Raw genomic sequence first — 27455 nt, 5'->3', positions numbered from 1 at the left:
ACTGAAAAAAAGAACACATTGGATTTACTCAATTCAATTGTGGACATTTGTTGCACACAAATAATTTGCTTTGGCAGCAACCTATAGAATTGTTTTAAATCAACACAAACGATTTATGTCCAATCAACGCAATTACTTTGTGTTGATTCAAAGTTATTGAAATGTGTTTCAATAAAGTAAATTAAACACTTTCATCATTTTACTCCAACCCATTTTGATCACTTTATTCAAACACAATTCAATCCCTTTTATTCCAACACTATTTGATCACATAACTCTAGCAATATTTGTTATTTTAATATTCCCATGTCTATTACATGTTTTCAGAATTGTAATCTTTTTTGTTATACATTATATTTATAAATATAATTTAATGTAAATATGAAACAGATTTTAAAAGTAAACATAACCCACTTTTTTTGCATTGAAAACGATTAGAAAGTTTTGTTTCAAGACCTTTATTCAAGAACCTGGAGATTAAATAATCACTCAAGTCTTTCCAAAACTAATCTCCAATTTGAGAAGTACAAATATTAAAAAGGACCTTACATATCGTTAAGCAATTTCATTACAACAACAACAACGTAAACAAAAAAACAATATATATTTATATATAAATAAAGCATCCCCTGCTTTTTATAAGGCATCAATAACTGCGATGGTGGGAGAACCAGCCACACCACTCAGTCCAGGAATGTATACTCTGCATCTCAACTACAAGAACAGTGTAGGAACAGCGAGCCGTGAACATGGACAGTGAACATGGACAGTGAGCTCTCTTCACTCGTGCATTTTCCTCTTCAAGTTTTGGGCCTTTCTTGAAAGGTCAGATGCATCCACCTCCATTATAAGCTTCTGAATAACTTCTAAGGTGTTGCGGAGCTTCAACGGGTAATTCATGTTTAGGGCATACATGAGTCCAAACAACATTACAGCTGCAAGAGCCACATTCTCCAGATCCTGAAGCACCACCACACCCTCGAGGATAACTCCGACATCAGAGTAGTCACTGCTGGGAGTCTCTCTGGCAACATAGATCCCCACTGTTGTTTTTTCTACCTCACGTAGTGTGTTGGCCTCAGTCATGTCCTGGTGGAAGACAAATGATTTCTTTAAGGATAAGATTTTTTTTACTCGGACCTCATTAAGACACAATTTGCTTATTTGACTCTACTGTGGCACTACACTAATTAGCACAATGCTTGCGAAGAAGAATACCTGGTTTGTTTTCACCTGTGGGTTTCACCAGCCTGGCTAACAGATTGTAGGTTGTACATTAAATTGAGTGAATGGTAATTATTATTGGTAATATATATATCAGCGACTTTAAAAAGAGGAGAAGGTTGGAGAGAATAAACAGGTGAAATGAAATGACACCAAATTGCTGGAGACTAATGAGCAAAGCATTAGGTACTACTCCTGATTCATAATTCACCCTATGTAATGTAATATAAGCCCCACAGGTGGAAGATACTGCAGCCTGAGGAGGATAGAGCTGTCCTTAAGACTATTGCATTAGTATTTGAATGTGTCTCTGGAATCAGAAGAACACAAATCATGATAGAGCATGTTAATTCTAACAAAACCTATTATAATATCAATTTCAGGAAGACAGCTAAGTAACATGTCTGGTAATATGGTCTGGTATATCTGGTCAAATGAGGTTCTTTTAACTGAGGCTATTTTTCTTCTTAAAAACATGTTCAAACTAACTTCTTTTTTGTATGTGGATTACTACTTTAGCACACACTCACCATGTACTCCTTCACCAGATCCTCAGGATCCTCATTGAGGTAGATGCAGAGTCCTTTAATGAGGCACTCCCTGTCAACATCGATGTCTTCCTTAAGGATTAAAACAAAGAATATAGGGACATTTTAATCAAATTGAACCTATGGAGTGGTCACATTTTGGGATAATTTACCATTGTAATTGATTTTAGACTGACCTAATGCCAAAAAGGAAATATTATATATATACACACACACACACACACACACACATATCTACACATATACACACAGTTAAAAAGTTCTTACCGTCATCATGGCAGCCATGTCTTTTAACTTCTTGCCCTGCTGCCCCGATTTTTTCGAGAACACCCTCAGCAGACTTGCGGATTGTAGGTCAAGCTGTGACAGGAACCTTGACTGTAGAGCCATAGTTGTAATCCGCTTGAACTCTGCGTTAACCTGAAAAAAAAATGAAACCATTTTTTAACAACACGGCCCACTCACATACACACATTTGTTTCATTAAACTTACAGCTGCCAATCACATAACTGTATGCACTATGCATGTTTGCTCAGCATTTGATTTCGGCTATGGAATATTGGGTGTGAATGCTGAAAGCATTTTGCTCTACCGAGATGTAATCCAGCTCGACGCGATCTGATATATTTTAGACAAACTTATTTTTTTAGGCGGCTTTGATGTAGTGCTAACTTATACAATCATATTCGCCACAGTAGATACGAGATTTGGACCTGAAAATTGCCAATAATATGTTTGTGAATGTGTGACGAATCTGATGACAGAGGCAGACCACAACTGTTGTGTTCGGTAAACACAACATGTGGAAACCAGTTAGTCTGAAAACCAGTAGGGACATGACACCAGCAGTATGTGCTGTGTGTTTCTGTTCTCAAGGAGGTTTAATAAGAACTTGTGCTAAACAAAACTTGCAGTCATTTTAATTTATGACGTTATCACGGTATTTTTCCTTTTAACTCTAGGCCCAAATTCCTCGCTAAATAAATGTTCCTCCTCCTCAATCCTATTTTTTTCGGCCCCAGGGATGACGGACATCCTTAAACTCAAGCCCTACTCATCTGCTTCAATCATGTTCCCACTTTTTCAAATATTCCTACTACTTCACCTTCTTCTTACACATTTAAGCCAGCAATGCAGTGAAGCATCAGCTTTTCAACATCCAGCATTCATTTGCACCTACTTCTGAACAACATCGTAATGGGGCCAAGCTTTACTCTAACAGTTGCATATACCATCTACAGCACAAAAAGTTACACCATTATCTGTGTACTCACCTCCATTACACCAAAGAGAGCTGGCCATCTCTCTTGTACATCACTGGTCATGGGAACATCACTAATGACTTCTTGTCTTCTCAATGCAAATGTTTTCTCCATTTTAGCCTTAACTGTCTCTCTGTTATTACGCTTCTTGTAATCTGAAAGGAGTTCAACCCTCATCTTCTCTAAGGACTGGGCGCATTCTCCAAGTGGAAAGTCAGGGCAGTAGGCCACTTCACCCCTCTTTGGTTTCTTAACTTTAAAAGCAGGAGAACGTTTCCCTTCTGGTTTATGTTTCAAAGTATTTACACATACTTCAGGACATCCCACTTTCCGGAGATGTGTGCGGTAGTTGGACAACTTGTATTTGAGACTAGTCTTCCATCCCCCATAGCCAGAGGCTGAGCCTTTTTCTTGTAAACATGGATGCTTCATGACGAGCGCCTCTGCAACTTGGTCAAACTCCCTGTCCGTGGCGTAGACTTTGTGCTTAACTACCTCCTGAATCAACCCCTCTAGTATATCAGACTTGAGCTTTGAATCAGGGATCAACAGTGTCCCTTCTTCTCTGAGAACTCTGTGGGCCTTTTCAAGCTTAATCTCTGCATCATACGAAAAACGGGGAACATGGAACACACCTGGCCATGAAGACCGTGAAGAAGTGGACTCTGGAGATGTGAGAATCCCGGTGCTGTCGCCTAGAGAAGATGTGGTGTCATCAGGATGACTGGTTGGTGGAAAGGAGCAACTGTCCACACATTGATCTGCATCAGCATTGAGAGGTCTGCATGATGTGTATATGACCTTGACTGTAGCTTTGTCTTGTATTTCTCCCATGGAAGTTAAGTTCATAAATTCATCGCCAAAAAGCGTGTCCATGAACTGCAGCCGAAAGGGTTCCTTTACATTACACTGAGTCTTTATCTCATTCTCCAGTTCATTCACAGTTGAAGGCAGGCCAGCAGAAATCACCACCCTCTGACAGCTGTCAGCCCCTAGGATTACTCTGAGAACAGCTGATGTCATCATGGTCTTTCTTCACCGTCTGTTAGGAAAGAGAGTATATAAACAATAAAAGGTTTAGAATTAGTTTTATTTCAAGTACATGGGCCTTGGTAGAAGAGTGAATGCTTGTCATTTTTTAAAAGGGTTCATTGTGAAGAACAATAACAATGTTATTGGACCAATGTATAGGGTTGGGTACTGTTCACATTTGAACCCATAGATATAAACAATAGATGGCTCACCCATGCTGCTGGCCAATGGAGACCGACGTTGCAACATGGCCGCCATCTTGCTGCAGTCAGCTCGCTCATTCATAACATTATGGTTTACTATTTAAATAACCATAGTTTGCTCAATTTTCAAACGGGTTGGTTTGTTATAAACATCAAAGATGTAGTTATGATACTGCATACTTATAATTATGAATTTTTTTTCAACATGTCTTGTTGTCTCCTGTATCATAGCCATGCTAATAACGTTTATAATAAACCAAACCGTTTGTAAATCAGTCAAGATTTCAGCGAGTTAAGAGTATTTTTGTGCAGATCACTCACCTTACAACAGTAGCTGGTGACTGCAGCAAGATGGCGGCCGGTGAGCTACGCTGGAAAATCTCCCATGAGCCATCTAATGTTTATATATATATGTGTTTGAACCGATACCAGTACCCAACGGTACCTATTCTCGGTACTTTAGTCTGTACCTGCCCAAGCAGTGTTTAATTTGTTGCTTTACCTCAGACACAGATTGATCTCTTCAAGGTCACCATCCGCACACATCCAACCAGATAGGCGGCCAAGGGATACTCATCGACCAGTTCACAGACTTCCACAAGAGCAAGTTCTCGTGACGGAGATGGAGTCACCTCAAAGGCTCTGTAGTGCTCACTATACCATCCACACAGCAGTTTCAAAACAAAAAACACTCTCTGATGCAAAATGCATATTTGATGGATTTCCCCAAATTCGGGCAAGCCAACTCCAGACCCATGGACAACTACCATACCTGTCCTGTAGTTTATTCCCTTGCTCCAAGCATTTTTTGCAAGGTGTATTTCAGATATGTCAGGATCTTTCTGTTTAAAAGCTTGAACTAGCTCCTCCTTCAAAACATCTAAGGGGACAGAAGATACATCTGAGACATCCAGCATTTGTTTATCAATACTTGGAGACGACAAGTGGTAGCCAATCATAAACTGATGTTTCACAGCCAGAGATAGGGGCACGTTTTTAAAGCAACTGGTGTGTTTGATTATGTTTTTAAAGAAACTGTGCTTTGCCTCAAACCTCATAGTCCAAAGTCCCACAAGAGGCCCAAAAAACCTTATTAGTTGTGGGTAATGTTCTATGTAGTGGTGTTTGGGACGCAGTCTATTGTTAGGAAAAACCTCTTGATACCTTTGTCTATGGTCTGAAATTTTGCTCTCAAGGTATGCAATAGACTCGTCGTTGTGAACTGGGGCAACCACAAGCTCAACAATCTGTTTTAGGTCCAACAAGACCTACCATGCTGGATCATGCTCAGGAATCTTAGGCCCAATTATAAATGGGAGCAATCTTAACAAGCACCAGTTTTCATGGGCATTACCACCTATGGTTTTCCTGTGTGAGAGATTTTGTGGCAAAATATGAGGCTTATTTGTTTTGTCTGTCCACTTGTATGGGAAATGTAGAATGGAATTGTTAATATCTTCCAAGGTTATGTACTTCTTTGAGATTAGAAATGTTAGACAATGTGCTATTTCAACAGGCACAATGCCTTCAAAGAGATCGTGGGCAATGTCAGGAGGGTAGCCACTGATGACATTAAAATGAGAAAGCGCTTTAGTCAAAGGACAAGCTCTTTTAACTCCAAAACAGCTGCTGCCACTATCTAGGGCTGTTCTGACATGAGTGTCATGTATTTCTTTTGTTCTGAGGCTGAAAGTTCCTGCTCTAACCTCATTTGATGCAATGTCTGAAGCTGTTGCAGTACAAAAACGACAAAAATAGGTGCCTGAAAAATTCTCAACAAAACCCGCTAATCCATGAGCTCCTAAATTGTCTGCAGCAATAGTTTGAACTGTACCTTTGAGCGATGTTCCCAGTTGTGGGACAAAAATTCCATCAACTTCCAAAGACCTGAGATCACGTAGAAGTGGCTCTAAAACCTTGTCATAGCCATAGGTCTTAACATTGTCTGTTTTGCACAAAATAGCTAAGTAAATGGAGGACAAAGAGGAATGAGACCCTGGGGGTAGGTTACTCAGCACCCAGTACACAGCACAAAGTTTGTGGGTTTTACGGGAGGTGCCAAGAGGGTTACAGACCTCGAAGTCATCAACATACAAACCAATAGATACCCTTAACTCTTGACCTGACAATAAACTGTTTTGCTTACAATGCAGACCATCCCTGAAACACTTGTACACAATTTATTTTGCTGTCTCTGTTTCCCTTTGCGTTTCGTGACTACAAACTAACTTGTCCACAATATCTTTCCCATTCAACAGCACCTGTAGAGATTCAAGAATGGGGACATACTGGAAGGTTTTCTTCTCTTTAGCATCCAAGATACATTCAACTGGTTCAACAATATTAAAGTTTGCCTTGTAATACTGCTTACGTTGATATGTAGAACTCAAAGGACCACCCTTCTCTATGGCTTTATTTATAGGATTCCCAGTGCACAGAGAAGTGGTTATTTCCTCTATGATAGCTCTGTCAACCTGGAGTTTGTGCTTCTGAAAAATATCAACTAGAACGCCATCAGTGTGGGAACTCGAGAGAGAGCTAGTTAAGTTGTGAAGCTCTAGCAAAAAATCATTGATTGCTGTGCTTGGTACATGCGTTAAATGTTCCAACTTTAACAAAGCTGCTGCAAAAGTTTGTTCAATTACATTTGGAAGGTCATTCGGGGCATAAACACTGCAATCTGGTTGTGCATCAGAGTATGCCTCACCTATTTCATCATCTGAAGTATTTTGCGCAGATTCCAGAGAAACAAAGGTGGTTGATGTCACAATTTCTGGTTTAAAATCTGTAATTGAATAATAAGTATGTTTTCTGCTCCAGTGGGATTTAAATGTTCCGTAGATATTTGTTTGAAAGTTGCAAGCTAAAAACATGCAAGTTACAACCTCATTTTTGTTAAGGTGTGCATTAATGTGAGCCCAGTAATACCTTTCCGAGACAAGATCCTTACAAGGACATAACTGGCACCTAAATATACAGCTCTTGGATTGATGACTGGTTTTAGTCACATGAAATCTATTCAAATGAATTAAAAAAGCATTCCACGTTTTAAAAGTGCAGGGGCAGCTTACATATACACAAGGAAAACGATTATTATTCCCATAATATCTATGTTTCACTCGATAATGTTTTAATATTTGGGACCTACTTGGTAAAACTGAGGGGCAGGCCTTACAACGCCACATTCACAGCAACATTCTGGCAAACTTGCAGCACCATTCACTGCAAAAGACAAATGGAAACAAAGAAGGATTAATGTCTAATGAGAAAATTCTGACAAAAATGTAAGACAAGCTTTCAAAATGAAATAACAAACATCAATCAATAATAAAATGGGGAAGGTCTAAGTAACAGTAGTGACACAACTGTTTATAAAAAGCATTTCAAAAAGTGTGACACATCACACAATGGCCAATCACACCGAGTGGGACAGGGTTAAACCAAAATACAATTGTATTCTCACCATATCAATTTGAGCCCACAGTAAAAGCGCCGACTCCAGACACGCACAGAGTTCGCGTTTCAATCTGCTGCAACAAAGAGCAACACAAAAAACACTTATACAATGCAAAACAGTATTTCTATAGACAAAAATTGTAAATACTCTACACATACGGGAAGTAGGGGTTCTGGAGGTGCTGCAGCACCCCCTGTTGGTGAATGGTGTACATTTTTTGCTGGTTACTATTATGTTCATGTTACTGTTGAAATCTCTCCCCACTTTTGGCCTCACCCCCTAAGTAAAATGACTTCCCGCGGCTATGACTCTACAGGTCAACAGATTATGTTATTTTGAGGGATGATGCCAATCTTTTTTAAAGCAGATCAACAAATAGCCAATATACATGTCTGCATCTGAAAATGTAAATGACACCATTGCTCCCTTCAATGTACATGTATATATACGGCTGGGTACCTACCGAAATAATCTGGTACCAAGTAGTATCGACTTCTCAAGTCAAAGGATACCTATCCTTATCATAATAATCACTGCTACATGGGGCACTGGGAAAGTCAGATGATGTCAGTCTGCATAATAATTAACCATGTGCTGCATAATAATTAGCCATGTGCTTCTGGTAACTAGAGCATATAGCCTGTCTGTATCCCCTAGAATGACGCACAAACATATATGCCCTAAAGCTGATGCACCGGACTGCTAACCATGCTAAGCCGTTAGCCCCTAAGTAGCCGTTAGCCCCGTTAGTACCTGTTAACTGTGTTCGTTATTCTCCCGACCAGGAGAGAAGCTTTAAAATAGGAGACTAAATGGAGTCTCTGTGAAAGTTCAATTGGGTACTTTAATTTAAAAAGGCGCGGGTTGGTCACAAACATGATATTGTTCAGTCAGACAAACAGCTGTGATCTGGCTCTCCTCGATAGGGAAGAGAAGAGAATGGATCTCTCCTCCGGTGCTGTTTATATATCCTCTGCTGGCTCCTCCCCGCCAGCCGGCTCAACTCGTCTCCAATGTCCGTTATTGCATTTAAACAGAGGATAGGTTCTTTTCACATTCAATATATGCTTAACACGCCGTTTCTCCTCATATTCTCTTTCATCACTTTTCATTTAACACATTCTAAACGCTGTAATCAATACTCTAAACAATACTTCTCGGCTCGTTTGGTTTCCGGTCATTCCGGATGTTGTCACATGCTACTCTCGTCTGTAAACAATAATGTATTCAAATAAACTGTACCTTCATTTAATATTCAGCATGGTAGTATCTCGACATCTATAGTTGTAGTGTTAAATCAGTAGGCTTCGGTTTTCACCACTCCATATCATTTCGCTACTAAATTCACCTCTTTAGGAAATCGTATATTAGCCACATGCTAAATGCTAACCGGAGATGAAGGATTTTCAGAATAAAAGCTTAACTGCTTGTGCACAAGAATCTCTGGTTTTTCAGTATAAAAGAGCATTCCAACTGACGGCATGTTTAAACTACATTTCCCCATTAAAACATTGATTTTAATTTCTAACATACCCCAATCAGGTTTTAAGGGTAGCCTACTGGTATCATAATTCTGATAAACGATACCCACACTTCTAATCCTGTTATTTACAGATAAAATACATACTCACCACAGAACTTGAGCCACAGCAGAGGCACTACGGTCGTCTGACGGCAATCTACAGCAGCAATCTGCAGCAGCGACAACAGCATTGACATTAAAAAAGTATTGCCGTTTTTCCCTTGCTAAAATTTAGCATAACTTTGGAGCGTGGCTTGGTTAAAAAGTGAGCGCCCCAGCCTCTTAATTAAAAGACAGTAATGTAAACTCGTACTGCTCGTTGACCAAAGCTTTCGTTTGAAAGCTAACGTTAATCCTAATGCGACGTTAGCTAACAATGGCTAAATTAACAGATAGCATTAAGTAACTACGAACCAACACCTTGCGGCGGGCCCCACCCGCCATTTTCACAGAGGAAACGTAGCACATGGTAATTCAACAGCACGAGAGCAAATAACTTCATGACAGTTCATTAACTTATGTTGGTGACTTTCAATGCATTATATTACATATAGTTACGCATTAACTAATATTCCAATGTATTCCAACCATCCATACTTACCGATCCAAGCTGGGTAATGGCGGGACAGAGCTGCCTTCCTTGCTGCTGTCTTCTTCCACAAAGAAATGCATTGCGCGATTTCGCGGGGTATATTGCGGTGGAATTGATACATTTATTTGATTGACTCATTTTATCCCAACATGACCTAAACAAGTTCATGTACTCTCTCCACATAAAATGTAGATTCTACTCAATACTATTACATTTTGCTTCGGAACATGAGGCAATTGTATAACATTCACACAATAGGCTTGGATAAATCCAACAGATGGCCAGTCCCCCTTTTTTCAGTGCACACTATTTTATGAACATATAGGTTCACCTTTTTTTTTTTTTTAATTTACACACGGCATCTATTGCACGTCTCTGTCCGTCCTGGGAGAGGGATCCCTCCTCTGTTGCTCTCCCTGAGGTTTCTCCCATGTTGCCCTTTAAAATGTGGATTTTCTCTGGAAGTTTTTCCTTGTACGATGTGAGGGTCTAAGGACAGAGGGTGTCGTATTGTCATACTGATATTCTGTACAAACTGTGAAGTCCACTGAGACAAATGTAACATTTGTGATATTGGGCTATATAAATAAACATTGATTGACTGACCTGCTGAATTAAAAACAGAACAAATGAACTAAAGAAAATATATATATTATTAAAATATATGAATTCTACTGTACAGCTTTTAATTCTTCATTCTCTTGTATCTTATTCTTTTTTAAATATACTTATTTCTGAATTTGACTTGCACCACTGAATCAATATTGATTGCACTATTTGACTACCTTGCTTTACGTCTAAAGTATATTGAATGTTGCGCTGTATTGGACTTACAGTGAGACTTTCCTTTCCCACACATTAGCCTCAGTGCATTCTACAATAAAACCTTAACATTTGAATAGAATGTGTTCTCTAGTGATCTGGGACCTCATTTATAAAGGGATATACCCTAAAAAAATGGCGTACGCCAGTTTCTACGCAATGTTTGCGATTTATAAAATACTAACTTGACGGGAAAATGTGTGGTCCTCCACGCAAACTCTAACCCATGCGTACGCACTAAGCACAACAACGGGAGAGACGAGAAACTGCGACACCGTTGGCAGAAAGAAGAATGGAGAGAAATATGTGGGAATAATACCATAAATAAAATGTTACCTCTCATTTATGATATATGAAGAATTCATTTTCACAAATGGATTAAAGCCAATTTTAAAATGATTTAACAATCGCCTGTTTGAGACTCCTCAGTGCACACAAAAACATAACTTGGAGAAATAAATAAATTCGGATATGTTATTTAAAACCACCTCGAATATGTTGTGTTAATGTTATGAAATGTTTTCTCATAAATGATGCGGTAAGCAGGAGGATAAAATTACGTCTAAACTGACGCCGTTTTGCATTTCTATAAGTTGTAGATACGAGCTTGGTTGTATATACTATCACGTTTAATCGTGTTTTCAACCCAGTCTCACAAAAAAAACGTGTAATAACTACGTTGGTCCACAACTTGGGACGTAGTATTTCTACAAAAACGCCTCTGAAATTGTAAGATCCCTACGTTTTTTTTCACCATTCATTTCCAATGGCTGGCATCTATGTCACGTGATCTTCAAATTTCTCTCTCCAGAAAAAAAAACATGGCCGACATTCGTTTTATTCTCGAAAAAATGCCTATTTTAAAGTTAGTTTGGCCATTAAAATGCGTTTTGATGTCATTTGATGCGAGAAATTTGAGTTTTTATTTCAGATTATGTGTGCAGTGGATGCACATGATTTTTAGTTTGCTAGTTATTACGAAGATTATTACAGGAAATTGTGTCCATACAAGGTTTTCATTGTTACCAAGGTGGTTGCTAGGGACGCTGCTATCGATATTATTTCTGTTATGTTGTGTAACTGTTTAATGGTGTTATTTTTATTGCTACCCCCTTCCCCGTCCATTTATAGTGTTGGTCCACAGCGCAAACGTATAAATCCGCATCTAAAATTGTGGCATAGATACGTTATTTTCCCCTGTGCAATTCTCCAACCCAGTCTCACATCTCACATCACATCGTCATAAACAAATACCAGAAACAGACCGAAAACATCTTTTTTATTAAATAAAATAATACTTTATTCCGAGTGTGCTTGCTTTTCTCTTTGAAAGTCATCACATAACGGCATTGTAATAAACGGTTCGGCTACATTACATATATTACATATCCGCCGTAGTTCTTTATTTATAGAGCCCTGATGAGAAGACTTCTAGACAAACATGAGGAACTGCCGCCAACACTGAAAACGTGACGTGGATCATAAATATATCAGCAATTAAACAACATCTTACATTTCTTTTCACACAATACGTCTCTTTGCAGTATCAACACTAATTCGGCTGACTTTTATATTTGATGCAATTGGTAGATAGGCTGTATTTACACCATAACGGTGCACAACTGATATAAAGGGACACCTAGTGGTTAAAGCATGTTATTGAATTTCATTATTTTTATTATTAGATATTAATAGGATCCCTATAAAGTATATTCATTACTCGTTATTCTCTACTAATAGTTAATTAAAGACTGTATATAATGACTATTTAGCCCATCCCTTTCAACATTTTCTAAGGTTTATTGACATATCATATTATACCCAACTACGGTGTAGTTATGCATTGAATGAAAAACTTGGGTCGCAGGTTCTTCAACAGTGCATTACAAGACATCTATCAATATGTGTGTATACCTCCAGCAACGTTATGTTGAAGCACATATTTTAACTGATATTATACATAGTATTCATGGGCGCGGGAAGGGGGGTGCTGAAGGCGCTGCAGCACCCCCTAGCGGCAGGCAGGGGGTGCGGAGCTCCCCTGTCTGAATTATTATTTGACAGTTATTGCTGCTCCCGCTGTGCTTAATCTGTATAATATGTAGCCAATAAATTCCACTTTGTTGGTAAAATAATATTTTGGCCTGCCCCGAATGTTTTTTCTGTAGCCCCGGACAATTCTACCTCAATAATATAATACATTAACCGTGCTTTACCTCAACCTCATCATGACAGAGGACGGCAGGAATGTAATTTCCCGTATTCAGTGAATGCAACAGAGGCAAGACACAAGACCTATCAGAGAGTTGCATGGAAATAAAAGTGTGCTTGTGTCATTCAAGCTCGGCTCTGTGTGTGTGTGTGTGTGTGTGTGTGTGTGTGTGTGTGTGTGTGTGTGTGTGTGTGTGTGTGTGTGTGTGTGTGTGTGTGTGTGTGTGTTGTGTGTGTGTATGTGTGCAGAAATAGCGCATTTAGTGTGAGAGAGAGAGAGAGAGGGAGAGAGGGAGAGAGAGAGAGGGAGAGAGAGGGAGAGAGAGAGAGAGAGGGACCGGTGCCAGCAGTAGGGACCGTGTTGTTAGCATCTGGTTAGCTAGCTGCACTAACGAACATAAGGAGCTGTTTGTTCCACAACAAGCTGGAGGAGAGCTCTCCTCTCAGACTGAGAGGCTCAGGTGAGCTAAAGGACTCTCTGAGTGTTTAGATAGTTAACTTTAGTCTAAGTTATCTCAGTGCGTCTCAAACGGTTTGGTCACAAATTATTCAAAAGATTATTTCCGCGGCACACCTTCATATGATCATTATAGTTATAAAAAAAATAAGAGAATAAAGGAAAAACAGTTATGAAATACTATATGACAGTAAAACAAGAATACAGTTTGAAAGGGGAGTGATTTGTAAAATATCCATAAAGAAAAAGAACATCTGCTTACAGTTGTGTTTCATCTGGGTGTTGAGAGATGTATCCATATCTCTTAATGTTGCTCTCAAAGTGCACCAGATTGATGCTTTTAACTTCAATATTTAAAAAAAATCTTCCCGGGGGAGCATCCCCCCTGACCCCTCTAGAGGAGGTGAGGTACTCACTCGTAAGAAATAGCACTTTAGCCCTGCCTATATTCCGTGAGCTGGTTATCGAGCCTTCATCGTAACAGTCGCGGGTGTACTGTGTGTTTGCTTGTGGGGAGTGCTTTTGTGCGTGCTCTATAGTGCCCGTAATAGTGTTCACTGGAGTCCAGCACCTCAGCACCCCCACTCAAAATACCTTTCCGCGCCTCTGTATGTATTATACTCTTATAAGATGTATGTAGATAGTAAAAGAAATGAGCAGAATATGAAAGTGTAATGGTGGAGGTACACACATATTGATAGATGTCTTGTAATGCACTGTTGAGGAACCTGCGACCCAAGTTGTTAATCTCCGACCTTGTCAGGTATTGAACAATCAATAAATAAAGAACACAGAATTCCATCCATCCATCCATCCATCTTCTCCCGCTTATCCGTGGTCGGGTCGCGGAGGTAGCAGTTCCAGCAGAGAGCCCCAAACTTTCTTTTCCCTGGCCACATCAACCAGCTCTGACTGGGGGATCCCAAGGCGCTCCCAGGCCAGCGAAGAGATATAATCCCTCCACCTGGTCCTAGGTCTACCCCTTGGTCTCTTCCCAGCTGGACGTGCCTGGAACACCTCCCTAGGGAGGCGCCCAGGTGGCATCCTAACTAGGTGCCCGAACCACCTCGACTGGCTCCTTTTGAGGCGAAGGAGGAGCGGTTCAACTCCGAGTCCCTCCCGGATGACCGAACTTCTCACCTTATCCCTAAGGGAGACACCAGCCACCCTGCGGAGAAAACCCATCTCGGCCGCTTGTACCCGCGATCTCGTTCTTTCGGTCATGACCCATCCTTCATGACCATAGGTGAGGGTAGGAACGAAAATGGCCCGGTAGACAAAGAGCTTTGCCTTCTGGCTCAGCTCCCTTTTCGTCACAACGGTGTGGTAAAGCGACTGCAGTACTGCTCGCGCTGCTCCGATTCTCCGACCCATCTCACGCTCCATTGTTCCCTCACTCGAGAACAAGACCCCGAGATACTTGAACTCCTTCACTTGGGGTACGGACTCATTCCCTACTTGGAGTGGACAGTCCATCGGTTTCCTGCTGAGAACCATGGCCTCAGAACTGAGGCCATGGTCGCAGTGGTGTTTACAAATAAACACCACTGCATATTTACAACTGTTACACATGCTGATGTAACGCAAATGTTTCCAACTTGGGATCAATAAAGTATATCTTATCTTAAGATGATCGATGGCTACTGCCATATTTGCAAAATGTGCCTCTGAACCTTGACAAGTGCATGTTTCAGGCTTATCAATGAACAACAGGAGGGGTCACAGACATAAGACCAGCTGTTAAATAAAGCTCTTCTGACCTTAGCTTGCATGTGGGTATATTAATGCTGCCCATTATGGACACAAGCAATTTTCAAACCATTTATTAATTATATGTTTTACATTTGATTGTTCCTATCCCCTAAACCTCCAGGGATGTACACAGTTTAATACTGGCAACTTCTTATTTTGGGAAATACAAAAACGTCTTTTGAGAACATAGAGAACATGTTGCGAAACACAATAGCCAGCATGTGTAGTTCTGGGGACGGGGTGGGGGAGGGGGGGACGGGGTGGACCCGTTCAAATCCAGTTTTGGACAGTCTGCCGTGGTTCCATCCCATTTCAAGTGCTGTTCGACGCTCGGCGTAACCCTCGGAGCAAACTCAAACATCCAATCACAAAGCTTGAGGACTATCACGGGGTTTGTCAAGCGAAGCGGAGAGAATACTTACTTCCGGGTGTAATATTCTCTAAAAGCAAATGAGCTGCTCCGACCCTCGGTCCTGACGGACTCCAACTTGTGTTTATTAATCAAACAAATAAATAAACACAAGGATGATTCTGTGTTATTGTTGAGTAAATGGAGAATTGCACAGGGGAAAATAACGTATCTAGCAGCGTCCCTAGCAACCACCTTGGTAACTGTCACACTCCTAAGTTCATGTCACGGTTGTAGTTTTGTAGGTTTGGGTGTTTTTGCTGTTTTCCATGTCATGTTTTCCTCTGGGTTATTGTCTGGTCCTTTTCCCTGTGTTTTTCCTCTTGTCATTAGTCTCCCTGGTGTGTCTAGTTATCTGATTGTGTTCACCTGTGGCCCTTGTGTTTCTCCTTCCCTGCCCGGCTGTTTCTCGTCTTGTGATTACCCCTCCCTGTATTTAGTCTTGTCTCTTCCTGTGTTCAGTGTTGGTGCTTCTTTTGTTCGTGACTTCGTCCACCGTAGAGTGTTTTGTTTGTTCCAGGTTTACTCAAGACCTTGAAATAAAGGTATTATCAAATGTTATATGCGTTTGGGTCCTACCTGCTTCAATCTGCGTATCAGAAAGCACCAACCAAGAAATGGGCCCAGCAGATCCGTTCGAGCTGGAATTAGTGCATTTTTCCTTTTTTTTGGCTAACTGCTCGGATCGATGGAAGAGAGCACCCGGAGTTCAGCAGCGAGAGGCTGTGTTGTCAGAGGCGCGCCAGATGCCTATCGAGAAACCAGGTTTGGTGAAGTTCTTACCTGGCTGGATTTCAAAGATCCTCTCGGTGTGTGATTCCCTGCCTGCTAGCCCAGGGCATGCTAGCTCCCTGTCTCCCAATTCCCAACCTGGACCCATACGCCTCGGTGGGTTCCGTCTGAAGTCAACTCATGCTTCTGCCCCAGTTCCTGCTCCTGTCCAGGAGTCATATTCTGGAACTCGCCTGGCTTATGGAGGTCCACAGAGCATTCAGGCGGCTGCTAAGAGAAGGAGTCGCAAGGCCAAGCTAGCAGCCCGAGCCCCAAGAGCCATGGTTCCAGCCCCAGTACAGGCCCCAGCAGCCATGGCTCCATGCTCCAGTACCGGCCCACACAGCCATGGTTTCGTGCTCCAGTACCATCCCACACAGCCATGGTCCCGTGTTCCGGTTCCGTGCCCAGCAGCCATGGTTCTGGCTTCAGTACCGGCCCTAGTACCCATGGTCCCTACTCCAGTTTCGGCTCCAGGACTGGCTTACCGGCCAACGCCAGCTCCCCGAGTTCTGTCGGCGTACCGGCCAACGCCAGCTCCCCGAGTCCTTTCAACATACCGGCCGACTCCAGCTCCTCGTCTCCGGTTGGCTGTTCAGCCGACACCAGCTCCCCGAGTCCTGTCGGCGTACCGGCCGACTCCAGCACCTCGTCTCCTGTTGGCTCTCCAGCCAACTCCAGCCCCCCGTGTTCTGTTGGCGAACCAACCGTCTCAAGTCTCCTCTCAAGTTCCTTCTCAAGTCCCCTCTCAGGCCACATCTCCAGTTCCCTGTCAAGTCAACTCTCAAGTTCCTTCTCGAGTCACCTCTCAAGTCTCCTCTCCAGTTCCCTCTCAAGTCTCCTCTCGAGCTACCTCTCGAGTCCCCTCTCGAGTCCCATCTCGAGTCCCCTTTCAAGACACTTCTCAAGTCATCTCTCAAGTCACCTCTCAAGTCTCCTCTCAAGTTCCTGCTCAAGTCCCCTCTCCAGTCTCCTCTCAAGTTCCTACCTGAGTCCCCTCTCAAGTCACCTCTGAAGTCTCCTCTCGAGTTCCCTTTCAAGTATCGTCTTGAGTTCCCTCTCGAGTCTCCTCTCAAGTCCCCTCTCGAGTCTCCTCTCAAGTTTCCTCTCGAGTCTCTTCTCGAGTCTCCTCTCAAGTCTCCTCTCAAGTCTCCTCTCAAGTTCCTACCCGAGTCCCCTCTCAAGCCACCTCTCAAGTCTCCTCTCGAGTTCCCTCTCAAGTATCCTCTCGAGTTCCCTCTCGAGTCTCCTCTCGAGTCCCCTCTCAAGTCTCCATTCAAGTTCCCTCTTAAGATCCCTCTCAAGTCATCTCTCAAGTCTCCGTTCAAGTTCCCTCTCAAGATCCTTCTCAAGTCATCTCTCAAGTCAACTCTCAAGTTCCCTCTCAAGTCTCCTCTCGAGTTCCCTCTCAAGTCAACTCTCAAGTTCCCTCTCAAGTCTCCTCTCGAGTTCCCTCTCAAGCCCTCTCTCGAGTTCCCTCTCAATTCAACTCTCGAGTTCCCTCTCAAGTCACCGCTCGAGTTCCCTCTCAAGTATCCTCCCGTGTTCCCTCTCAAGTCTCCTCTCAAGTTCCTACCCGAGTCCCCTCTAAAGTCACCTCTCAAGTCTCCTCTCGAGTTCCCTCTCAAGTATCCTTTCGAGTTTCCTCTCGAGTCTCCTCTCGAGTCCCTTCTCAAGTCCCCTCTCAAGTCTCCGTTCAAGTTCCCTCTCAAGTAATCTCTCAAGTCAACTCTCAAGTTCCCTCTCAAGTTCCCTCTCAAGTCTCCTCTCGAGTTCCCTCTCAAGACCTCTCTCAAGCCCTCTCTCGAGTTCCCTCTCGAGTTCCCTATCGAGTCCACTCTCAAGTCACCTCTCGAGTTCCCTCTCAAGCCCTCTCTCTCTCTCTCTCTCTCTCTCTCTCTCTCTCTCTCTCTCTCTCTCGAGTTTCTTCTCGAGTCCCCTCTCAAGTCTCCTCTCAAGTTCCTACCCGAGTCCCCTCTCAAGTCCACTCTCAAGTCACCTCTCGAGTCCCCTCTCAAGTCTCCTCTCAAGTTCCTACCCGAGTCCCCTCTCAAGTCCACTCTCAAGTCACCCCTCGAGTTCCCTCTCAAGCCCTCTCGAGTTCCCTCTCAAGCCCTCTCTCTCGAGTCTCCTCTCGAGTCCCTTCTCAAGTCCCCTCTCAAGTCTCCGTTCAAGTTCCCTCTCCAGATGCCTCTCAAGTCAACTCTCAAGTCTCCTCTCGAGTCTCCTTTCAAGTTTCCTCTGAAGTTCCCTCTCAAGTCTCCTCTCGAGTTCCCTCTCAAGCCCTCTCTCGAGTTCCCTCTTGAGTTCCCTATCGAGTCCACTCTCAAGTCACCTCTCGAGTTCCCTCTAAAGCCCTCTCTCGAGTCTCTTCTCGAGTCCCCTCTCAAGTTTCCTCTCAAGTTCCTACCCGAGTCCCCTCTCAAGTCCACTCTCAAGTCACCTCTCGAGTTCCCTCTCAAGCCCTCTCTCGAGTCTCCTCTCGAGTCCCTTCTCAAGTCCCCTCTCAAGTCTCAGTTCAAGTTCCCTCTCAAGATCCCTCTCAAGATCCCTCTCAAGATCCCTCTCAAGTCAACTCTCGAGTCTCCGTTCAAGTTTCCTCTCGAGTTCCCTCTCAAGCCCTCTCTCGAGTTCCCACTCAAATCCCTACTCAAGTGCCGTTGGAGGTTCCGCCGGAGGTCCTGCCAACTCCATGTCTTGTCCCGTTGGAGGTCCCGCAGATTGCTCTTCTGCCAGGGGTCCTGCCAACTCAATGCCTTGTCCCGTTGGAGGTCCCGCAGACTACTCTTCTGCCGGGGGTCCTGCCAACCCCATGTCCTGAGCCGTTGGAGGTTCCGCAGACTACTCTTCTGCCGGGGGTCCTGCCAACTCCATGTCTTGTCCCGTTGGAGGTCCCACAGACTGCTCTTCTGCCGGGGGTCCTGCCAACCCCATGTCCTGTGCCGTTGGAGGTCCCGCAGACTACTCTTCTGCCGGGTGTCCTGCAAACTCCATGTTTTGTCATGTCGGAGGTCCCGCAGACTACTCTTCTGCCGGGGGTCCTGCCAACCCTATGTCCCGTGTCGTTGGAGATTCCGCCGACTGCTCTCCTGCCGGGGGTCCTGTCGGCCCTGTGTCCCCTTCCGTGGGGGATCTTGCCGACACCGGCTCCTGCCCGGCCTCCGGAGCTGTCCGGGCTTCGCCCTCGAGCCCGGTCCCCTGAGTTTGCCCGCTGTGGTCTTCACCCCTCCTCGAACTCTGCCTTGCCCCCGGTCCGTCCGCCCGAGACCCCCTCCTCGAACTCTGCCTTGCCCCCGGGCCGTCCGCCCGAGTTCCCCTTTTTTAACTCTGCCTTGCCCCCGGGCCGTCTGCCCGAGACCCGTCCTCCAGACCCCCTCCACCCACCCTGCTGGACTTTGTTTTTTGGGACGTCTGGGATCCGTCCCTTGAGGGGGGGGGGTTATGTCACACTCCTAAGTTCATGTCACGGTTGTAGTTTTGTAAGTTTGGGTGTTTTTGCTGTTTTCCATGTCATGTTTTCCTCTGGGTTATTGTTTGGTCCTTTTCCCTGTGTTTTTCCTCTTGTCATTAGTCTCCCTGGTGTGTCTAGTTATCTGATTGTGTTCACCTGAGGCCCTTGTGTTTTTCCTCCCCTGCCCGGCTGTTTCTCGTCTTGTGATTAACCCTCCCTGTATTTAGTCTTGTCTCTTCCTGTGTTCAGTGTTGGTGCTTCTTTTGTTCGTGACTTCGTTTACCGTAGAGTGTTTTGTTTGTTCCAGGTTTAGTCAAGACCTTGAAATAAAGGTATTATCAAATGTTATATGCGTTTGGGTCCTACCTGCTTCACTCTGCGTATCAGTAACAATGAAAACGTTAACAATAACAACTCATATTTCTCGCATCAAATGACATCAAAACGCATTTTAATGGCCAAACTAACCTTAAAATAGGCATTTTCCACCGAGAATAAAATGAATGTCGGCCATGTTGTTGTTTTTTCTGCAGGGAGAAATTTGAAGATCACGTGACATAGATGCCAGCCATTGGAAATTAATGGTGAAAACAAAATGTAGGGATCTTACAATTTCAGAGCTGTTTTTGTAGAAATACTACGTCCCAAGTTGTGGATCAATGTAGTTATTACACGTTTTTTGTGAGACTGGGTTGGTTTTATGCCGTTTTGATAAGTCGCTCGTAAAACACAGGAGGTATGGAAACTAAAAATACCATATGTGGTAAATTGTACAGCTAATATAACACAACACATTAGTTGTATTGTCCTTTAACTGGTGGATATAGAGTTGCTGCGGGGGTGGGGTTGAGATGCACAGGCTGCAGTGGAGACGCTGCGCACAACTGATCGACAGCTGGGACGCAAACCACCAAATACAAAAAAATAATTCAGATCCAGTCTCATGACTCCACTCCGGAGGGATTCCCCGATCATTTCTTACAGTTTCCTGTCCCCGCTACAAACACACTGCCTGAGGAAGGCTATGTGTATTTTTTTTGTCATTAACCTTTTTCGGACCACTTATTTATTTATTTTGGTGACGATCCGACCTCCATGCTGCTACTCTGGTTCAAACTGCATCCACCAAACAATAAGATTTATCTCGACCTCCCCAAAATAACCAAAATCTGACACGGTGTGAGATGTCTTTTTTAGCTGTTCTGTCGTCATTTCCTGCGATCTTCTTCGTAAAGTCAGTCAAAATGAATGAATGAAAGGGCGTTTCTTTTACTATTTAAAGGCAAATATGGGCGTTACGTGAAGCCCGCAAAAGCTGCACCACATTTCGAGTCGATTATGATTTATAAAGGGAAACTGGCGTAGGAAGTGCCGTACGCACTTTCCTCGCCGGTATGCAATGTTTGGTGAATCGGAAAATGTCGGAAAATGTCTGTACCTATTTTTTGGATTTCTACTACGTAAACAACCGTCCCACTCGATTCCTACGCACGGCGTTATAAATGAGGCCCCTGGTGTGGAACAGGTTGTTCCTGTTGCGTGTGATACAGTGCTCACTCACAGTTGTTGCTGATCTTCTGGATGTTGGAGCTGCAGGTGTGGATGAGGCTGATGAAGTCCCTGGGCTGGGACCAGCTGCTGCTGTCTGCACTCATGTAGGACATCCTGATGTCTCACGGTCACTGAGGAGAAGCACGAGCTGAACACACACAATGAGAGGATTAAGCACACTTAGTCTCATCAAATTATATTTCATTTCAGTTTTTGTATTGAAACAACTTGTAGTGTTAATTATGTGACTGTCTATGTTTCCTGTAGTTATTCAATTGCTCTTTTTACTGCACTGTTAGTGTACCATTTTATTATTATGCTGCTGTGTTATATGTGTTATTGTATTTTTGTAACTGGCACAACAATTTCATCAGGATAAATAAAGTCCTATCTTATCTTATCAAAAAACAGCAATTTGAAGACTTTAGAATTTGTACATAACTATTGCTCTCAAATATGGACAGCTTTTCCAACAGAGAAGTCAAATGCAAAAGTTCATATTTGATTATTTCTCTGAGATTTATATATGATTTATTTATTTATGATATAAAATGGCATGCCATAATGTATGCTCAAGTGCAGTAGTGAAAATGGACCTTAAGCTAAATACACGAGTACAGTCAGTCATTCCAAATCTGATTTTAAATCTTAAATTCGAATGAAATTTGATGCCAACTTCCATCCTCAAAGTTATCTTTTCATCTGTAATCCTTTACCATTACATAGCCTCTAAAGATGATAACTGCACTGGTGGGATGTAATAATGTACTTTTACTCAAGAACTGTACAATGTTGAGGTACTTGTACTGTACTTGAGTATAAACGTTTTTTCCTTTTTTATACTTCCACTGCATTACATTTTTGAAGTCAATATTGTACTTTACAACATTTATTTGACAGTTTAAGTTACTAGTTACTTTATAGTTTTGGCTAATATAATAATAATACAAATTAACATATAAATAAACATTGCAATTTAATGTCAGCTGTGATACACATCAATAATCACAATCCAGTAATGCAATATAAATGATTCTGAAAAGGGTCATCATGAGTACTTTTATTTTTGGTTCTTTAAATACACTTTGAAACTTTTGTACTTTCACAATCAGAATTCCTTTATCCGTCATTAACATTGTTGCAGCAAAGAGCTCAAATAAGGACACAAATACAACAGTACTGTAGTATTAAAGTAAAGTGGCAAGAACACATTAATACAAATTATCAAATTAGTACACAAGGTAGAAAAGACAAGTGGCAGCATTATAAAAAGTGGAACAAATACAAAGTAATAACGTACCTCTCAGATAACAATAGTAAATAGCAACATGTATTGAAAATAGTAAATATTGAAATAGTACATTGTTGTTACGGTATTGGGTAGTGAAACAAAGTCAGTAATAGCAGTGTAGCATAGTATATATTGCACTACAGTGCTGCTATAGTCTGTGTTGTTATGTGTGTGGTGGTCTAGCAGGGGCTGATGATTTTTCTTTGAGTATTTTCACAAGTTACTATTGCTACTCTTACTTGAGTAAAAAAACGAGTAATTATTCCACCATTGCCTATTGGTGGGCTGCCCAAAGTATGAAGTAATCGTGATATAGTGTGTCATCTAACAGAATGGAGAACAGAGCCAAAACAACAGCATGTAACGGAGGAGATGACCTACCCTCCTCTTCCTCACTGAGTACAGTAAAGAGGCTGCGTGCCGCTATCTAAAGAATAATAGAGGCGCGCGCGAGTCAAACCCAAATCATCACGTGGATTGTGCCAGATAATTCTGGAACGAAAATAAACACAGCCATACGGACTATAGCCGACTGACACCATATTAAACCATCCCTACTGCTGTTAACAAAGCATTTTACTCTAGCATAAAACTAACCTTATATCGACAGTCGTCATTCAGTGGTAACAACAATATGTCACGTGCATCAAATGTAACTAGATATGTTTACAGTGTTGTACACAGCAGCAGTTAAACATTCCTGTTAAAATAAATGTAGAATGTTTACAGTACATGTTTTACCTGGCGGTGAAGCAGACGTTGGCAGTGTCGGTTGTCCAAATGTCTCAGATTTATATTTCTAAATCACAATTACGGACCCAGCCTGTGACGTCACGCGTACAGAGCTCTGATCCAACATTGCTGTGATGCTGCGTTCACTGACAGTAGCAAAGGTGGTTAACTCAAGTCTTCATTGAGTAACAACTTGCTGTTAACTGTCACGTTATATTTACTGGTAGAACATAGTTTCTAAAAGTGTTTTAACTGCCATTCTAGCATGCTTTGAAACATACAGTTTTGTTAGGACTTGAAAACGATATGTTTCTTGTACATCCCCGGTTTCTCACACTGTGATTTATTACATCTAGTCTGCAATGGAATTCAACGTTGACTAAGTGATCTGCTGGAGTAATCCCGTGCCTGTCCCATGACTCTCAGACTGACTCTAATAATAAACCTGAATGCAGCCCGGGCAGCTCTGCATGTGACAGCTGACTTAAATCAATATAGCTCCATGGAAAAAAAGAATTATAACTATATGAATCCACGTGCTATGACCAATACATATCATTTAATGTTTAAAAATAAATTTCACAATTTTGACTGTTGAAGTAAGTAAGTAAGTAAAAGTTTATTTCTAAAGCACCCCTCCCAGCACGAATGCACAGAGTGCTGTACAAAATATAGCAGTCAAAACAATTAGGCCAATATGGCACTAAGGCATAATAATAACAAAGCATAACATGACAGGAAAATAGAATAAAAACTTAAAAACAATATACAAACATGAAACCAAGTGCAAGAGGACCAGTGATCGACAGTGACAGGACAGTGACGTGATGAACGGCCTAAGACTGCTCAAAGGCCTGCTTAAATAAGTGCGTCTTTAGGTGTCCCTTGAACAGGTTGAGGGAGGGAGCCGATCTCAGGACCGGGGTAAGTGCGTTCCAGAGTCTAGGGGCGGCCGCCCCAAACGCCCGGTCCCCCCTGGTCTTTAGTCGGGTCCTGGGCACTGCCAGAAGCCCCTGGTCAGAGGACCTCAGCGAACGAGTGTTTTGGTGTGGTGGAATGAGCTCGCTGATGTAGGCTGGGGCTTGGCCATTTAGAGCTTTGTATGAGATAATCAGGATCTTGTACTGGATCCTGAAATGAACTGGTAGCCAGTGCAGGGAGGCTAGAATGGGGGTGATATGGCAGGATTTTTTAGACCTGGTGATTAAGCGGGCGGCAGCGTTTTGAACCAGCTGCAGACGGTGAACAGAGGCTTTGCTGAGACAGGTGAAAAGTGAATTACAGTAGTCTAACCGGGATGATATGAATGCGTGGACAGCCATTTCAAGCTCTGCATGAGACACAATGGACCTGAGTTTAGCGATGTTGCGGATGTGGAAAAAACAGTTGCGGGTCAGTGAGGAAACATGTTTGTCCATGTTCATAGCCTGGTCGAAGAACACCCCAAGATTTCTGATGTGGGGGTGAACGTTGGTGGTGAAGGGCCCCATTAGGTTTTTTACCTTGGCTGCTAGGGAGTCTGAGGCAATTATAAGTACCTCTGTCTTCGCCGCATTTAGCTGGAGGAAATTTCTCCCCATCCAGCCCTCAATGGCAGCTAGACAGTCCAGTAGGATGTTAATGAGTTAGTTGAGTGAGTGTGCACATCATAGTATGACTAGTGAGGAATCATCATTGGCTGTTTTATTGGACAATGTTAAGTTCAATTCAAGCGGCAATTACAGAGGCAAATGAGGACTAGTGATCACAACTTCTAAAGCATCCACTTATCTTTGAATGTTCTTTTCTTCTTCACACAGAAAGCACAGTCTGCAGAACATCAGACACAGGCAGACAGACTGCGTATTTCCAGTCACAGTCTCTTAAGCTTTTTCCTGCTTGTATTTTCGTGTGATTTTTGATCAAATGTACAGTTCCAGTTGTAGTGAAAGGGTAGAGGAATACATTCGTGATCTTTGTTGTAATGGTGATATTTGCAATATACATTTTATACTGGGCAAGGTATATAATGCATCTTAAATAACTCTGAAAAGGTAAAAGACAGTGTTGTAAAGAAAATAAGTGCATTTACTCAAGTAACATTTTTAAAGACTTGTAGGCCTACTTTATTTGAGTATTTCCATTGTATGCTACTTTGTAGGCCTACTTCTACCCCAATACAGTACAGAGGTTAATGATGCAATTTTACTCCACTACATATATTTAATACCTTTAGTTACTTTACAGATGTGGATGAATGATGTGAAATATAATCAAGTGTTAAATCAGACTTTAGTTCCACCTGGAGTAAATTCACAAGCTACCCTGCAGTATACAAAGTCATTCAAACTAGCTGCACCTTTACCAGCTCTGAGAACACTTTAATGATCAATCATTATAAAACATAGCATATCTATTATTCTGAAATGGGCCAATCTGCACAATGACTACTTTTACTTTAGGTACTATACTGTACGTTTATTTAGATGCATATACTTTGGTACGTTTACTTGAGTAACATTTGAATGTATGACTAAATAAAGAACCTTGAACCTTGAATGCAGGACTTTTAGTTTTTAGTCTATCCCTACACTCTGGTACTTACTTAAGTACATGGTCTGAGTACTTCTCCCACCTCTGTTAAAATATGCATACAGTATAGAAATATTGCTCAAATATTCTAGCTGTGTGATTTCCCCCCCCCCCCCCCCTTCTTTTGTCTGACAGATGGTGTTGCTGCAGTGCCTCCAGTAGAGGGAGGGAGTGTGCCATGTTCCACTGCTGTGCCTGAAGCTCCCTGTAGTGCCGCTCAGCGGGGGCTTTTGGTATCATGTGGGACGTTTCATTATCGTCTGTTGTACCTTTTATTGAGTTGTTACATGGTTGCTGTAACAACAGATATATTATTATCTATTTTATATCTATATTCTGTGGTTATTCAGTGCTGACTTAGTGGCAGTGCTTACTGTCGCACATGTACGCAAATCATATTTATTTAAATATTCATACCTCCTGTAATCATACCCAAACGACCAAAGGCACTAGCTAGAAATGCAACAGTAACAGCTTAATTTGCTGTTTATATACAGTATGTATAATACACCGAACAAACAATGTTCACAAACAATGAACAAGCAAAGAAAAAAGTAATCCTAATGAAACATAACAGGAAAGTAATACATTTGTTTGATTTTCAGAGTCAATGTCAGCATGTATAGAGTGATTCTGAAGGCATAGTATCATTTTTTTTTTAAATGAGTATTGGTGAGATATTGGTAGAACCTGATGATAAAAACATAAGCTGCTGTGTGTGTGTGTGTGTGTGTGTGTGTGTGTGTGTGTGTGTGTGTGTGTGTGTGTGTGTGTGTGTGTGTGTGTGTGTGTGTGTGTGTGTGTGTGTGTGTGTGAATGTATGCATGTATGTATGTACGTACAGTATGTAGTCTACAGCATATTTAAATGTGCTTGTGTACACAGATCTGGTCTACATAGAGTTAGTGTCCCTTGGCTGCAGTGTAATGAAGTCAAGGTGCAGATGAGATCCTGGGAAAGAGACGAGGGGCGTTCACAAACAGTATGTTACAGACTGACAGGCACACAGAGACTCAGCAACACACACTCCAGCTGTTTCTCAGGGCGAGATTTAAAAGACACTCAATAAAGTGATCAGCTGCAACATTATATGACCAGCCCAAATACTGACATGTCCCTGTTACTCACCGACCCAACATGATGGTGTTAATAAAACAAATGTCATTCTCTTAATTAATTAATGATGTTTAAGGAACATGGGATGGGGTGGCAGTAACAGTTGGAAACTGGGGCCACTCCACCTCCTGCACACTGCTCAGTTGTCCTTGAGCAAGGCACCAAACACCCAACTGCACCATGGAACTGGACAACCTGGAAGTCTCTTTGCTCTGACACCTCAATAATGTAGTGAGGTGTAGAGCTGCTCAGAGGGGGGAAGAAAAAGAGTCGGATTTATTTGATTAAATCCAAAGTGCATGGCTAAAATGATAAATAGTCCCAAACAACATTTCACACGGTCAGCTGGTTAAGTCAGGGACGATACAGACTTGCTGTTGGAGGGTGAATGCCCTGCTGCATCACCTGGCACAGCGCTCTCTATAGAAGGTGAGACTGACTTCACCTACGGAGGAAACTGAATAAGGGGTCAAGGGGAGG

The 27455-nt window shown here is 42.4% G+C and overlaps 2 protein-coding genes across 4 annotated transcripts in view; both read right to left on the bottom strand.

Annotated features, from left to right (window-relative positions):
• Window positions 1-23473, bottom strand: part of stx12l (syntaxin 12, like) — a 33884-nt gene extending 10411 nt beyond the window's left edge. Inside the window, exons 1-2 of one of the 2 annotated variants that reach the window (XM_079641101.1) lie at window positions 23289-23473; window positions 21276-21413 (exon numbers count right to left, since the gene is read on the bottom strand). In XM_079641101.1, coding sequence (XP_079497227.1) covers window positions 21276-21378 — 103 coding nt within the window. In that variant the 5' untranslated portion in view covers window positions 21379-21413; window positions 23289-23473. The remainder of the gene's footprint in view (window positions 1-21275; window positions 21414-23288) is intronic. The other variant, XM_079641100.1, reaches the window with a different exon arrangement.
• Window positions 443-10124, bottom strand: LOC307013638 (uncharacterized protein). Of its 2 annotated transcripts, XM_079641098.1 has the most exons (8): window positions 9851-10124; window positions 9359-9419; window positions 7734-7800; window positions 7419-7492; window positions 3048-4077; window positions 2040-2192; window positions 1755-1844; window positions 443-1089 (listed from the first exon to the last, which is right to left on the bottom strand). In XM_079641098.1, the coding sequence occupies exons 5-8, from the start codon at window positions 4059-4061 to the stop codon at window positions 781-783; spliced, it is 1566 nt and encodes a 521-aa protein (XP_079497224.1). In that variant the 5' UTR covers window positions 4062-4077; window positions 7419-7492; window positions 7734-7800; window positions 9359-9419; window positions 9851-10124; the 3' UTR covers window positions 443-780. The 2 variants fall into 2 exon arrangements, with proteins under 2 accessions (XP_079497224.1, XP_079497225.1); XM_079641099.1 differs by lacking the exons at window positions 7419-7492; window positions 7734-7800; window positions 9359-9419; window positions 9851-10124 and adding exons at window positions 4773-4924; window positions 5043-6487.
• Window positions 23474-27455: the final 3982 nt, after the last annotated feature.

Source organism: Notothenia rossii (genome assembly GCF_949606895.1).
Source record: "Notothenia rossii genome assembly, chromosome: 7".
Lineage (NCBI taxonomy): Eukaryota > Metazoa > Chordata > Actinopteri > Perciformes > Nototheniidae > Notothenia > Notothenia rossii.
This window is presented reverse-complemented; position numbering and strand designations above follow the sequence as displayed.

Coding starts and splice junctions, on each gene's coding strand:
- LOC307013638 (XM_079641098.1), bottom strand. CDS start 4,061: ATGATGACATCAGCTGTTCTCAGAGTAATCCTAGGGGCTGACAGCTGT. Junction 1,845..2,039: donor ACATGGCTGCCATGATGACG/GTAAGAACTTTT, acceptor TTAATCCTTAAG/GAAGACATCGATGTTGACAG. Junction 1,090..1,754: donor ATCTGGTGAAGGAGTACATG/GTGAGTGTGTGC, acceptor GTCTTCCACCAG/GACATGACTGAGGCCAACAC.